The 14,683-nt window shown below is 53.9% G+C and overlaps 2 protein-coding genes across 4 annotated transcripts; one reads left to right on the top strand and one right to left on the bottom strand.

Annotated features, from left to right (window-relative positions):
- On the top strand, nucleotides 806–4,269 carry TPI1 (triosephosphate isomerase 1). Its single transcript, XM_018048548.1, has 7 exons — nucleotides 806–1,037; nucleotides 2,167–2,290; nucleotides 2,420–2,504; nucleotides 2,584–2,716; nucleotides 2,991–3,076; nucleotides 3,461–3,548; nucleotides 3,681–4,269. The coding sequence occupies exons 1-7, from the start codon at nucleotides 812–814 to the stop codon at nucleotides 3,797–3,799; spliced, it is 861 nt and encodes a 286-aa protein (XP_017904037.1). The 5' UTR covers nucleotides 806–811; the 3' UTR covers nucleotides 3,800–4,269.
- Nucleotides 4,124–7,291, bottom strand: SPSB2 (splA/ryanodine receptor domain and SOCS box containing 2). 3 transcript variants are annotated; one of them, XM_018048550.1, is made up of 3 exons: nucleotides 7,145–7,291; nucleotides 5,712–6,459; nucleotides 4,124–4,769 (listed from the first exon to the last, which is right to left on the bottom strand). In XM_018048550.1, the coding sequence occupies exons 2-3, from the start codon at nucleotides 6,373–6,375 to the stop codon at nucleotides 4,642–4,644; spliced, it is 792 nt and encodes a 263-aa protein (XP_017904039.1). In that variant the 5' UTR covers nucleotides 6,376–6,459; nucleotides 7,145–7,291; the 3' UTR covers nucleotides 4,124–4,641. The 3 variants fall into 3 exon arrangements, with proteins under 3 accessions (XP_017904039.1, XP_005680994.1, XP_017904038.1); XM_005680937.3 differs by lacking the exon at nucleotides 7,145–7,291 and adding an exon at nucleotides 6,621–6,810; XM_018048549.1 differs by lacking the exon at nucleotides 7,145–7,291 and adding an exon at nucleotides 6,621–6,810 and having other exon boundaries at nucleotides 4,375–6,459.

Here is a 14,683-nt window from a genome sequence, read left to right as displayed (position 1 = left end):
CTGGTAGGCAGTTCTATACTTTTTACTGCTCTTGGGAAATTGGGGGCTGAGTGAGGTGCTCACAGGGGCAGGAGGGGGAGGCTGAGGGGTGGGGGCTGTCAGATGCAGGGACATGGAGGAGGGCCACGTGAGAGGGGGCCCAAGTGGGTTCTTCTCGAGTGTCCCCAGGTGCCCAGTGGGGAGCCCTGGGCACCAGGCCTTGCAGTCCCTTATCTGGCCCTGGCCGCTGGAGCAAAAAGTGAGGTACTCCTAAGGGCAGGGCAGACCTCTGAACTGCCTCTTTAGTAGCTGCGCGGTGTCCAGCCCACCTGGGTCGTCCCTCCGCCTGTGAACCCTGTTACTTGCCCAATTAACTGTGGGGCTGGGCCGGCCCTGGGTAGGTCAAAGGTGCCTGCTCAGCAGTCAGGGATGTGGCCGCTCCGACGGGGGCGGGGGGGTTCCTTTTCCCAGAGTTGGAAAAATGCCCCTCACAGCTCTGAGGCCAAGCCTGGGAGTGGAGTGGAGTGTCCAGGCCTTCAGCCAGCCAGCGAGCGCCCCTGGGGATCCTTCTAGCCCTCTGCGGGGTCGGGGGCTGCAGCCGTGAAGCGGGGGTTCTTCTGAGCGCGGGGCGCACAGTTGGCGCCTTCTCCCCAAAGTCAGGCAATTCAAGCTGAAAGCGACCCAAGCGAGCCCGCGACGGCCGTGGAACGTTGCTACAAGAAAGGGGGTAACGTCAGAACCTCGCAACGCGGGCGGCGGGCGGGATCCGGGGCAGGGCTGCGGCGGGCGGCGGGCGGGGCCGGGGGCAGGGCTCCCGCGGGCCGGGCCAGCCATGGACGAGGACGCAGAGGGGGCGGGTTTCTGCATCGCCGCGCTCTATATAAGCGGCCAGTGGAAGCGGGGGCGCGCTGCTCCTGACCTTCAGCGTGCCTGCTCCTCGGCCATGGCGCCCTCCAGGAAGTTCTTCGTTGGGGGGAACTGGAAGATGAACGGGAGGAAGAACAATCTGGGGGAACTCATCAACACTCTGAACGCGGCCAAGGTGCCGGCCGACACCGGTGAGCTCTGACCGGGGAGGACTGGGGTGGGCGGTCGGGCGTGGTCGCCCTCTCCGGAACTCTCTTAGCCCGGGTCCGCGTGGCCCTGCGTGCAGGGCTGGGGTCCAGAACTGTCAGGATCTGGGCCTGAGCTCCGCGGCCGCTGAACCGGGGGTGTTTCGGCGGGGAAAGGCGGGGCCGCATCTCACGGTGCCCTCTGGCTTGTGGGTCCTGGAGAGGAGGGTGGCCCCAGGGCGCAGACGGGGCCTGCACCGGCTGGGACTGAAAGGTGAGCCCAGCCCCTGCGGGCGATCGAGAGAGGCCAGCGGCTGCCCGGTGCGTGGGGGTGGAGGCTGCCTGACGGCTCCGGCTGCCCCTGGGCGCGGGCTCCGTGCGCCGCCGCACGTAGCCCGCCGGAGACTCCTCCCCGCGCCTTGCCGGGTCGGCAGAGCTCCCCTACCGAGCCGCGTCAGCCTCCTGAGCTATCGCTCCGATCCAGTCCGCTCGGCGGCCTTGTAGGACTCCGGCCTTCAGCGGAAAGGGGTAGAACCATTTGGGAATGAGGCGCGCTCCTACCGTTATCTCCAGCCTAAAAACGGGAAAGCGCAAGGCCTCTAGGAGCTGGTCGACTCGCTGCTATCCACGGCCTGCGTCCTTGTCCCCTCACCCACCTAAGTCACAGAACCTCGGGGCTGATCAAGAGGCATCCCCTTGTGGTTTATTCTCCCAAAGACCTTAGTAAAAACCCCAGGAGTTGGCTCCTTCTGCTTTTGCTGAAAATCCTGGCCTGGCCTGGGGGAGATGGGGATGGGTTATTTTAGAAGGGAGGCGGGGTTGGCCCCCAGAGAATGCTGAGTCTAAGAGGTGCCCAGGCCCAGAATAGCCTGGGGAAATCAGAGCCACAGCTGCTAAAGAGCAGAGGGCAGGGCAAGGGCCATGGCCTCTCAGGGCTACCTGGGAGGCTCAAAGACTTGGGTACAGGCCCAGCCTGGGCTGCAAAGTGGACAGAGATGATCGTGCTGGGGTGAAAAAGGGCAAAAGCAGAACTAAGAAAGTGGTGAAGGCGAAGGGACTCTGGAGCACAGGATGGGGTCTGGTGAATGAAGATTTCCCTGTGATCTCATCCTGTCTGTCACCATCTCATCCTCAGAGGTAGTTTGCGCACCCCCCACCGCCTACATTGACTTCGCTCGGCAGAAGCTAGATCCCAAGATTGCCGTGGCTGCGCAGAACTGTTACAAAGTGGCCAATGGGGCCTTTACAGGGGAGATCAGGTAAGATGCTAGTGGTAGAGGGGTGGGAGGGGTGGGAGGGGGACCCCCCCCCCAGCCCTCACTGTCCTCATGGAGGGGACAGCGACAGGGTGGGCTCCTTGCTGAACCACGGCTTTTCTCTTCCTTTAGCCCTGGCATGATCAAAGATCTTGGAGCCACGTGGGTAGTCCTGGGGCACTCTGAGAGAAGGCATGTCTTTGGGGAGTCAGATGAGGTTAGTAATGGGGGAGGGGGGAGGAGATGAGGGCTGGCTTGTTCCTAGATGGGTGCTCACCAAGTCTGTTCCTCAACAGCTGATTGGGCAGAAAGTGGCCCATGCCCTGGCAGAGGGACTTGGAGTGATCGCCTGCATTGGGGAGAAGTTAGATGAGAGGGAAGCTGGCATCACTGAGAAGGTCGTTTTTGAGCAAACCAAGGTCATCGCAGGTATCTCTGGAGAAAGGGGCCTTTGAGCCCAGGGCTATGAGACGCAGAGGGTGGGGTCGGATGCCCTGCAGCCTGAGCCTATCTGGTGCTGATGCAGGAAAGGGGAGGGTGGGAATCCTGTATCCTTCCTATTACTTCTACTCCTGCCTCTAATGTCACTTTCCTATAATAGCCACCAGGGGGCAGTAGGCCACCAGCACTCTTATTCTCTGGGAAACAACTGGTTATGTTCTTCCCTGTTTTCACCCTGCCACCTGTGATCTCTGTCCCACAGATAACGTGAAGGATTGGAGCAAGGTTGTCTTGGCCTATGAGCCTGTGTGGGCCATTGGTACTGGCAAGACGGCGACACCCCAACAGGTAACCAAGCCCAGGAGCCCTGTCCTCATCCTCCCCTGTCTTGATAGAACTGGATGGCCACAGAGACCACCTGGGCCAACCCATTTAAAAGACAGGAGAGGGACTTCCCTGGAGGTTAAGCCTCCGCTGCAGGGGGCACTGGTTTGACCCTAGTCAGGGAACTAAGATCTTGAATGCTACATGTCAATCCTGCATGCTACACGTGAAGACTAAATAAATAATAAAAGGAGAAAAGAGAGTTACTTGTCCCAGGATACTCATTCCAGGGCCTGGGTGGGATTGAAGCCCCAGGGTTCTTGCCTGCAAACCACATTGCCTGTCTCCACTGGAGCCCAGTGTTTTTTCCCCAGTGAATGAAGGTCTTAGTCTGGCTTCTTGTTCTAGGCCCAGGAAGTACATGAAAAGCTCCGGGGATGGCTTAAGTCCAACGTCTCTGATGCAGTGGCTCAGAGCGCCCGCATCATTTATGGGGGTAAGTGGGTTTGGCTCCAGCCTGAGGTGGGGTGGGGCTGAGAACCAGACCGAGCCCTCCTTCAACCTGGAGGCCGGCGTGGTGTACCCCCATCTCATCACTGACCAGTCCTGCTCTTGTCTCCCTTCCCAGGTTCTGTGACGGGGGCAACCTGCAAGGAGCTGGCAAGCCAGCCTGATGTGGATGGCTTCCTTGTGGGCGGTGCTTCCCTCAAGCCTGAGTTCGTCGACATCATCAATGCCAAACAATAAGCCCTGTCCATCTCCGTTACCCTTCCTGCTGAGCCAGGGACTAGGTAGCTCAGAAGCCCAGTAACTGTACTGCCCCCCGACCTCCACACACGCTTCTTGTGGTGTCGCCTGACCCCTCTCGTGGCCGAATCCAATGCACCTCTTTGTTTACCGTTCACACCCTACCTTGTCGTGGTTGGGACCAGAACCATCCCGCCTCCACTTACTGTACCCATTGGAACTAAACCTGTCACCAAGGTGGCTTCTTCTTGGCTGAGAGGTGGGAGGGTGGTTTGCTCGTGGGTCCCCTCAGTCCCCAGTGAAGACAGGAGAGAACCGGTCCTGTCCCGTCTCCCGCCATGAGGCCAAGGGCTGAGAGAAAGCCCTGTCCTCAGCTGAGGCCAGGGCGCTGCTCCCTCCCGCGGTGCCAACGCCTGTGTGTGTTGTGTCTGAGCAGTCCCGCGTGTGGGGGATTAAACACCTGGCACTGAGCCCTGTGGTGTGTTCTTCTTCACTGAACTTGCCCCCATCATCTCTTTGCCTTTCTTGAGGCAGCCGGGGGACCCTTGTGCCCCAAAATACCACAGACCAGTTTCTACAGCAGCACATCTCTTATAATTTTTACTTGCAAAAATGTCTTGCGTACCAGGCTGCCACAGTCTTGACTAACAGCTCTGTCCCTTCCGCCCTCTGGGTGGTAGCTCTGGAGCGGTGGCACTCAGACCTGAGGTGGGGGGTGGGGGTGGGACCCAGCCTTGCCTGCCCGCAGCCTCCCTGGTGGTAGGTAGCCATTCTCCGCCAGCAGTGCCTCCTGCCCCCGAGGGGTGAGTCAAGGCATCAGGGCCACATGTGGTTCCCCCGGGTCACTGGTAGAGCAGGTAGCGCTTCAGGGCAGGGGGCAGGGGCAGGACGGAAACGTGGCCTAGCCGTGTGTCCCCCAGGGCGTGGCGCACACTCAGGCGGCTCAGGTGCAGAAGGGAGTGTGGTTCCGCTGGGGAAGAGAAGGAGGGAAGGTGAGTAGGGGTGCGACTCCAGCCAGAAGTCCTCAAAACAGAAGTCCCTGTTCTCCGGCTGCAAGTCCACTCCCACCATGGTTGAGTGGGAGGCCTAAGGTGCCCTTAAGTTCTGCATCTGCTCTGGGGGAGGCATCCCAGATCTCACGTGACCCCAGTCAGAGTTGGGGTGAAGCCCTAAAGCCCTCTAAGCAAGGGGCCAAGGCGGCTCTGACAGGGGGCTGGCCCAGGCTTTGAATCCAGAGAGGCCTTGGCACTGGGACTGTGCAAAAGGCAGGCCTCTTCACTCTACAATAGTTCCCATGGGCTATAGTGGGGAGAGGCAGCCACCCTCCGCTGAAGACTCTGTAACTGTAGAAAGACCTGGCTACCTGGTTCCCCAAGGAGGCCCCTGCCCGCAGCCCCACCTCGAGGCCTGCCTCCTTCACTGCTCTCCTTCCAGATACCCAGCCTCAATGGCTCCTTCCTGGGGTTTGGCTGAAGAAGGAAGTAGGTATATGTCACAGAGTCAGAGCCCAAAGAGCCAGGTACACGCCCTGGGCACCTGGCACCGCAGGTCCTCTTCCTCCTGGAGTTGGACTCCTAGCCCAGGGCAGATTTAACCCTTTGTACCTCTTGTTCTAGGGGCTGAGCTCTCCTGGGAAGCCCTAATCCCTGGGGTGTGTCCCTCCATTCTGAGGACTCACCACCTCCTAGCAAGTTGCTTTCCCATCTTTTACTTACTTTTACCTCTAGGACTGTTAGGAAGATGAACTTAGGTAACAGCTGTGAAGTCCCTTAGTCAATCCTGGCACTGAACTGGGTAGGAAACCAGTCAGATGATGGCCCATTCCCTCTGTGGTTGTAAGGCGCTGAGCATCCATCCCAAACCACAGCCACCAGGGACCGAACACTCACCCCACACCCGTCCCAGGCCTCACCTCTCCTTTCGCCCAGGTAGTTGATGCGGACCTGGCACTGGCCCCAGACCGCGCTTACTGCTGGATAGAGGGTCCTGCCCTTCAGTCCGCGGAAGGCAGGCCCCAGGTAGGTGCCCCCGACAGCGTAGCCCAGAGTTCCCTCCTCCATGTCCAGCACCACCAGCAGCCTCTCTGGCACCTCCAGCGGCTCACCCTGAGGGCCAGGTGGATACTGGGGGGCCCCAGTCCCCTTGCTCTGATGGTACAGTTTCCCCCGCCCAATGTCCCAGCCCCACGACTCGCTGTTGCTGCCCAGCAGCGCCGCGTAGTGGTCAGCCTGCAGCGGGGCGCGGGCTGTGGCCACGCCCACCACGGCGTGGGTGCCCCTCTGTTCCCGGGGCCAGCTGATCTCCCAGGCGTGCAGGCCCCTCGAGTAGCCCCTCTTCCCCCGGGCCCCATCAGTGCTCTGGGCCACGGGCCGCCGCTCAAAGCACAAGCCCCCTTCCTTGACCTCGATGTTCTCCGAGCAGTCCTTGGGGTTCCAGCCGTGGCGCCTCTGGGCCCCCAGGTCAGGAGGGGGAGCAGACAGCAGCTCCTCCAAGCCCTCGGGACGAGACCGGTCAGGGTACAGGGCCTGTGGGGTGGAGGGGCCGCTGCTGCCCCCTGCCAAGGCCGTCTGGCCCATGGAGGTGAGGAGCTGGACGATTCCCCAAGAGAGGTTTGCTGCGGCGTCTCTCTTCTGAAAGTTGAGCTCCGGGTCGGGATCGACCTAGAGAGGATTTGGGAGAGAAGAGGGTGTGAACCGAGGGATCCTGGAGGGGACTCGTCACTCAGGTTTGCACCCATCCTTGTTACCAGGTTTGCTCACCGCTCCTCTCTCTTCGTTCCCCTCAAAGCTCCTAGGCCCATCATTACCCTGCCCTCACCCACCTGTCCGGGCCTCTCGAGACTCGTGAGGTCGCCGCCTTTGGGCCTGCCAGGGACCGTCTCCTTCACCCGCTCCGTGCCCCTGTCACCGCCCCCGAACCTCGCCCGGCTTCGCGTGCCGGGAGGTCGCCGGCCCTCCGGAGGAGCCGAGCCGAAAGTTACCGAAGCGCGCAGGGGGCAGGACCCCGGCCGCTTCCGCCTCCGGCCCCGCCCCCAGGCCCCGCCCCGCCCAAAGCCCCGCCCACAAAGCCCTCCAGGGCGGTTAACCCTTCGCTGCCGCGCCAGGTCGAGTCGCGCCCCAAGGCCACGACCCCGGGGCGGCGGGGGGGCCCTAGAGAGTAGTTAACACTTGGCTGGGGCAGGGGCTTTCGGGGCCCCGTGGTGCGTAGAGGCCACTCACGGGCAGTTAACCTCTGGGTAGCGTGCAGGCCGCCCCCGAGGCGATCTGCCCGGCGCTTAACCCATTCTTGGCCACTAGGGAGTCCACCCCCGGCAGCCCAAGTTCAGAATTAACCCTTTCGTGGTACCGTCGCTTTGAGGTCCCTGGAGGTCTGTTCTTCAAAAACTTTGAGTCTCCCGGGTAACCAGCTCCTGAGCCCCTCGGGATACAGGACACGAGGTCAAGGAAGGACCTCCATTGTGGTGCCATCTAGTTCCGAGTGCTGCTGATTCTATCATGTTACTGGGCTGATCTTTTTCTGACCTGGGGTGTGAGTCAGCCGGCTGTAAGCCTGGGGTTCTGAAACCTGAGTTTCTGGCTCTGAGCGGCAGGTGTCAGAGGTCTGCATGCATCACCCTTCACATGAATCCATTGCTGAGCTAGTGGCCTCATCTGGTAGTGCAGTGGTTAAGACCTTGCTTGTGCGTGAAGCTACCGCACTACTTAGCTCTGTGACCTCGGAGAGGTTGCCAAACTTCTCCAGAGCTGTTTTCTCTTATGTGATATGGAAATAATGATGGTGCTTACTTCACAGAGTTGAGATTATCCAGGCAAAGTCTGCTAGTAGTATGCACTCAACTAAGCATAGCTATTTCTGTTTCCATAACATTTACTAAGGGCCCATTTTATCTTTTAAAAAAATATTTATTTGACTACATCAGGCCTTAGATGCATTATGAGAAATCTTTCATTGCAGCGCACAGATTCTCTAGTTGCATCGCATGGGCTTAGTTGCTCTGAGACATGTGGGATATTAGTTCCCTAACTAGGGATCGGACCTGCATCCCTTGCATTGCAAGGCGGATTCTTAACCACTGGGCAACCAGGCAAATCCTAAGTGCCCATTTTATAGAGATCCAATATCCGTGGCTCAGCAGTAAATAATTTCTGAATGAGGGAAACTCCGATCTGATCCCTGAATTGGGAAGATTCCCTGCAGGAGGAAACGACAACCCACTCCAGTATTCTTGCCGGGGAAATCCCCATGGACAGAGGCACCTGGAGGGCTACCGTCCATGGGATTGAAAAGAGTTGGACACAGCTGAGCGACTCAGCACAATATAAGATAGTGGCAATACCTGCTGTGGAGCCAGGCTGCCTGGATGTGAATGCCTGAAGGCTGGTAGGAAGGGGACCTTGGCCCTATACTAACTTCCTCATGCCTGTTTCTCTCTCTTTAAAATGGAGATACTATTGGTTTATCTACTGCATAGGCTCTAGCGAGGATTCAGTGAGATTATTCAGTAAAGTAATTAGAACAATTTCTGGTTCAAATTTAATCATGTGTGCTGAGCACTAAGGACTAAGCAGTGAATCCTCAAGGAAGTTACAAGAACATTTATAAAACTGTTTATCATGTGTTAGATAAAATTTTGGGTATCTAGAAGGTACTAGGGGAGTAAAAAGGATAGGACTGCTCACCAGGGATCAAGCAGTTCAGAAAGGAAAGTGTCCTGGAGGAGATGACAGTGGATTGAATCTTTAAGAATGACAGGAAGAGATTTCCCTGGCTGTCCAGTGGTTAAGACTTCATGCTTCCACTGCAGGGGGCATAGATTCGATCCCCAGTTAGGGAACTAAGATCCCTCATGGCACACAGTGTGGCCAAAAAAGAAAAAAAAGACAAGGAATTTATCTAACAAGTGGTTCTGCAGGACAGAGATTGGATTAGAGTCACTGCATGAAGCAGACATTCAGTTTATGTGCTCAACATAAAAACAACAACAACAACAAAAATACAGGACTTACCTGGTGGTACAGTACATAAGACTCTCCCTGCCAGTGCAGGGGATATGGCTTCCATCCCAGGTCCTGGAAGATTTCACATGCCATGGAGCAACTTAGCCCGTGTGTCACAACCACGGAGGCCCACGTGCCTAGAGCCTGTGCTCCACAACAAGAGCAGTCACTGCAATGAGGAACCCGAGCACTGTAATGAAGACCCAGTGCAACGAAAGAAACAAACAGAAGCAGTAGCGCTTGGAAGATTTCAGGGTTTCTGTAGCAAGAACGGAAGCTTGAGACATAAGCCTAGGGAAGTGGGTGTGAGATCAGGAGGCCTAAGAATGAAAACGTTACCTGGTAGGACAGATGGGTAATGGGGAGCCACATAAGAAACTGGGGAGGAACATGGTGGAAAACTCCTTTTAGAAAGATCACCCTGGCAGCAATGGAAAGCAGGCTTCAAGGGAAATAGATGGGAGCAAGAAGATTGGTTCCAGTGACCCAGGTGACAAAGTGTTGAGAGCCTGGAATAGGGCAGTTGAAATAAGGAAGAAAAGAATTCAAGAAACACTGATGAAACGGCAGGATCTGGTGACTGATTAGATGCTAAGGCCAAGAGGAGGAAAGAGAGAAAGGGAGGTTTTTTCATTTTGACCTCACGGGTGGGGCGTCTCTTGTTGTGGAACATCAGCTCTAGAGCTTGTGGGCTCAGTGTTAGGGTCCACAAGGGGCTCATACATAGGGTATAGTTTAAAAATGGCCCATTGTGGTGACCTGACAAACAAGGGATGAAGTCACAGTGGCCACATTGCCCTGGTGGCATCCTATTTTTCCCTTAAAGCGATATCCTGTTTTTCCCTGCTGGTGCCAGTTTCTCAAGACTACGTGACCAGCCAGCTGTGAGACCCCTCAGACTACATGATCACAAGACCCCAGCTGTGGGCTAAAGATAAACTAAGGCCCCCTCCCTTCAGGGCACAATTTCCCACCGACGGGGTTTAAGAAGGTTTGGCTGTAAAGGGAGGGCGCTGGTTTTTCTCTAAAGCCAGTCATTTTCTCTCTTCTATAATAAATCTTCCCCTGCCTGAACGCCCCGGTCGCTCTCTTTCTCTCCAGGCTCTCCTTACACTCAGTAGTTGTTGCGCAAGAATTTTGTTGCCCCGAGGCATGTGGGGTCTTAGTTCCCAGACTAGGGGAACCTGTTTCCCCTTCATTGCAAGATGGATACTTAACCACTACACCACCAGGAAAATCCAAAAGGGGGGTTTCTAGCCGGGAAGACTTTGTTAGAAGGTGGTGCCACAAGCGAAGGTGGAGATGACAGAAAGAACCATTGGGGACCGGGCAGGAGGGTGGGAGAAAGAGATGGTGGGTTCACTTTAGGACGGGTTTTTGAGGTGCCGGAACAACTCAGTGGAACCATCCAGAACATGCTTGACAATGGCAAGTCTGGAAAAGAAAAAGAAAATGGCAGGCCTGGGGATGGGGGGTGGGGTAGTGAGAAGCCTGGACTAGAGATATAAATGTGGGAAGTGTATCAACCAGGAGTTGAACTCCGAGAATCAAGAGGGGCCCTGGAGGGAGGGTGCAGAGTAAGAAGACAAGGAGGACACAGCACAGCAGACAATTCAAGTCTGATTACATACACAATGTTTTTGGTCATTGGCAGCTTTAGTGAGAGAGCACATGTGTGCTGTAGGAGGTGGGGGTCCAGGCTGAAGGTCCTTCCTGGATGCCAGACACTGTGCTACACGCTTCACATTTTTAGGGGGTAGAGAAAGAAAGGGCCATAGTTAAAATTACCCTTGAAAATCCCTTACTTACCCCATCTATTAGGTACAGCAGATGTTGTTCAGTCGCCAAGTTGCTAAGTTGTGTCAGACTCTTTGCAGCATATGTTAGCTTCATGTAAAATACAATACAGGGCAGTACATATACAATGATGTACAGAATATAATTTTCTTTTCTCTTCTCTTTCTGCCATGCCCCGTGTGGGCTCTTAGTCCTCCGACAAGGGATCAAACCCACACCCCCTGCACTGGAAGCATGGAGTCTTCACCACTGGACCGTCAGGAAAGTCCTTTATATTATTATAATTAAAGAGAAAGAACAAATATTAAACAGAAAGATCCCACATGATGCCATAGAGATCCAGTATGCTTCAATTAAGATGACGCTGCCAAATATATATTAAAAAAAAAAGAAGAAAAAGAAAAAATTATAAACAGAAGGAAAGAAAAAGAAAGATGTGAACCTGAACACTTGTCATCCACCCAACCTGGATATTCTTGCCAGTGTGACAACAAAAATAAAGATATGTCTTGGTAGATGGATACCAAGCCTAATCCAAGGCCAACTCTAGCTCAGTTTGAGAAGCTGCACCTGCTCAGCTGTTGGTGGTTTCAATGCTTCTTCACCAATTGTTCCTGCTGACCCTTGAACTGCTCAATTTGCTGGTAATAGGTCAAATATCCCATGGTGCTACAAGTAATTTTAACTTTTTTTAAAAAACTGAAATGTAACATATACAAAGTATACTAACCTGAAACTGCTCAGGGAATTTTACATATTTATATATTGCAAAAAGATGAAGAAAATGTCCAGCATTCCAGACAGCTCCTTCTTGCCCTGACACAACACCCCTAACGGTACCTCCTGCTTGAGCTCTATAGATAGCTTTACCTCTTCCTCGATACTTTGGCCCCCTGATGGGAAGAGCTGACTCATTGGAAAAGACCCTGATGCTGGGAAAGATTGAAGGCAGGAGGAGAAGAGGACGACAGAGGATGAGATGGTTGGATGGCATCACCAACTCAATGGACATGAGTTTGAGTAAGCTCTGGCAGTTGGTGATGGACAGGGAGGCCTGGTGTGCTGCAGTACATGGGGTGGCAGAGTCGGACACGACTGAGCAACTGAACTGACTAACTGACTTCATCGATTTCTTGCAAATGAAACAATACAGTATGTATTCTTTGTATTCTTTTGTGTCTGACCTGTTTTTTCCTCAACATTATGTCTGTGAGAGTCATCCATGTTGTTGCATGAAATGATAGTTGTTTGAATATTCCACTGTAAGCGTGGGCTTCCCTGATGGCTCAGCAAGTAAAGAGTCCATCTGAAATGCAGGAGACACAGGAGACTTGGGCTGGGAAGATCCCCTGGAGGAGGAAACAGCAACCTACTCCAGTAATCTTGCCTGGAAAATTCCATGGACAGAGGAGCCTGGTGGCCTACAGTCCATGGCGTCACAAAGAGTCAGACAAAACTGAGCCCAGGGCATATGCATGTTGTATGAATATACCACAACTGTTTCCGTCTTTAGCTACTGTGTACAGTTATCAGGAGTCTTTTAATGGACCTAGGCAGCTCATTTTTGTTGGGGGCATACTTATGTGCAGAATTGTTGGGTTACAAGGAATTACAATGTATAGATTTAACCACATGTAATTTTCAGGTTTCTCACCACAGAGGGATTTTGTTCAGAAATGAGATCGTTCAGTTATTTACAGCATGGAACGCTTTAACAAGTTTATGAAAATTTGAGCTGTTCGGTTCTTTCTCTTTATCAGTTCCTCAGCTTTTTATTACTGGTTTTCTGTTCTTCGTGTATTTCAGTTTCTCCCACAGAGCCACCACGATCCACTTGCTAAGCCACTCAGTGAGTTTCACTTGTCAACAGAAAACCCTTAAAGTTCTAAACACATTCTTCCCAACATGCAAGGACTGTCTGAGGTTTGTTTCCATGCCTGCTGAATATAAAAGATGCAACTGGAAATATTGGAGCATCTTCAAATTGTTCAACTCATGACCACATTAAGCCCAGGATCAGCTCTCCCTGGCTCTCAAGGAGGAATCTCAGCCTCATGCATGTGACTTTGAAACAGAACTTCACACTTACAGCAGAACGAAGGATGGGGTGATGTTAGGGGGAGGAAAACTTCAATGCCTTTATGAGGACATTCATAAAGCGTGTGGGACTGCAGAGTGGTATTGCCGCCTGTGAGCGGCAATGACAAAGCCAAGGCCTTTCTCTCTGATGTCCAACTTAGCTTCTAGGATGTAAACTGTAAAAGCAAATCAAGAAAAATACTGCAGCTACCCAGGACTTTGCATTTGAAATGCTGGAGTACAGAAGAAAAAAAAAAATTTTTTTTTTAAGGACACTGGGATTTGTATCTTTGTAGAACTCTCTGGCTTTATTAAACACACTGCTTCACTGCCTCCAGGAAAGGAGGTGGAAGAGGTGGTCACGAGCTCATTTTGTTGTTGTTCAGTTGTGTCTGACTCTTTGAGATCCCGTGGATGATAGCCTTCTTTATCCATGGGATTCCCCAGGCAAGAATACTGGAGCAGGTTGCCATTTCTGTCTCCCGGGAATCTTCTTGACCCAGGGATTGAACCCGACTCTCCTGCGTTGCAGGTGAATTCTTTACTGCTGAGGCACCAGGAAGCCCCCACAAAGTCTTTCCTTACTTTTAAACCAGGGTCTTGAGCTTCCGGGGGACAGCGCTTTGGCCAATATTTCTTAGTAGTCCTGGGTAGGTTCCACCATAGATACAGCCTCATAAATGGTTGGAACATATCTGGTTTCTAAACCTGTTATGCCATCCTTGGCTAGTTGTGAAATTCTTCCATCCCAACGCCCTCTTGTCTGGCCGAAGTGTGAACTATGACAAGACTAAGTTTTTTTTTTCCTTTTCTGCCATGTATGGCCATTGTGAGGCACCTATTTCCGCTTCATTTCTTCCAGGAATAAGTTTAGTGTGTTCTCATTCCTGATTTAAGATTCACAGGTACCTTGCTGTCCCTGTAACAGCAGAAGAACCTGATGACCTGTCTTCACACATCTATTGAATCTCAATTGCATGTGTGATTTCTTGAGGTCATACTCCTGTGCCACGTTGGAGATGGCCCTCGCTAAGTAAGCCCGTTTTCCTCCCAGCGCGGGAAGGAACTGCTGCTTCTTTGGGTGGGCGCCAGATGAAACTGTTAGATTGCCTTCAGGTGGGTCGTGTTATACGGAAAAGAGGCAGCTTAAAAACACTAGTTTGAAAAGCAAAACACTAGAACCGCAGTCAGGCTCAGGCCCAGGGCCAAGGGCAGAGTCCAGTCCCACCGTCGGTGGGGAGCAGTACCTGGAGACCTGCCACCCTATTTAATCTGAGAATTGGTGTGTTTGTGTGCAGACTCCCGTGCTCAGTCGTGTTCAAGTCTTTGCGACCCCTTGGACTGTTGCCCACCAGGCTCCTTGGTCCATGGAATTCTGTGGAGACACGCAAGAGTACTGCGGTGAGTTGCCATTTCCTCCTCCAGGGGAAGCTTCCCCACCCAAGGATGGAACCTGTCTCCTACACTGACATGAGGATTCTTTACCGCTGCGCCCCCAAGGGAAGCCCTGAGAATTGTTGAGCTCACTTTAAGTGTGCCTGATGCAACCCCATCACCTCTCATTTAACCCACACAACTAAGATGGCCCAGTGTTTACAGGTTTATACACTGGGTCTCAGAAAGGCTAACCGACTTGTCTGTGACTAGAGCTGGTAAATGGCAGCGTCGGGATTCAAAAAATGAAAAGCCACTGCGCCAAACCCAAGGGTGGTGACCAAATGGCGATTGCTGGTAACGCTCCCAGCTCTCCCAGCCAGACGCGCCACCCCCGCCGCCGCCAGGGAACCGGTTATGTAACACGCGGGGGCGCGGACTCCCGGGGGCGGCGGTCACGTACGTGGCTATCTGCGCAGGCGCGGGGGCCGGGCGGCTGCAGGGGCTCGCGCGCCCCCTAGCGGCGCAGCGGTGACGCGGTCTCCGCTCCGCCCGCTCCCAGTGTGCTGCTTTGCAGCTCCCGCCCCCGCCCACATCCCTCAGGCGTTTGATTCTGGAACATTAAGCGCCGGAACAA

The sequence above is a fragment of the Capra hircus genome, chromosome 5 (assembly GCF_001704415.2).
Source record: "Capra hircus breed San Clemente chromosome 5, ASM170441v1, whole genome shotgun sequence".
NCBI lineage: Eukaryota > Metazoa > Chordata > Mammalia > Artiodactyla > Bovidae > Capra > Capra hircus.
The sequence above is the reverse complement of the archived record's forward strand: the minus strand, read 5'-3'. Positions and strand labels throughout refer to the sequence as shown.

What these genes read in the sequence shown, in the direction of transcription:
- TPI1 (XM_018048548.1), top strand. Translation starts at nt 812, where the DNA reads ATGGACGAGGACGCAGAGGGGGCGGGTTTCTGCATCGCCGCGCTCTAT. An exon ending in CAAGGTGCCGGCCGACACCG is followed by an intron (nt 1,038 to 2,166) that starts GTGAGCTCTGAC and finishes TCTCATCCTCAG; the next exon opens with AGGTAGTTTGCGCACCCCCC. An exon ending in GCAAACCAAGGTCATCGCAG is followed by an intron (nt 2,717 to 2,990) that starts GTATCTCTGGAG and finishes TCTGTCCCACAG; the next exon opens with ATAACGTGAAGGATTGGAGC.
- SPSB2 (XM_018048549.1), bottom strand. Translation starts at nt 6,375, where the DNA reads ATGGGCCAGACGGCCTTGGCAGGGGGCAGCAGCGGCCCCTCCACCCCA.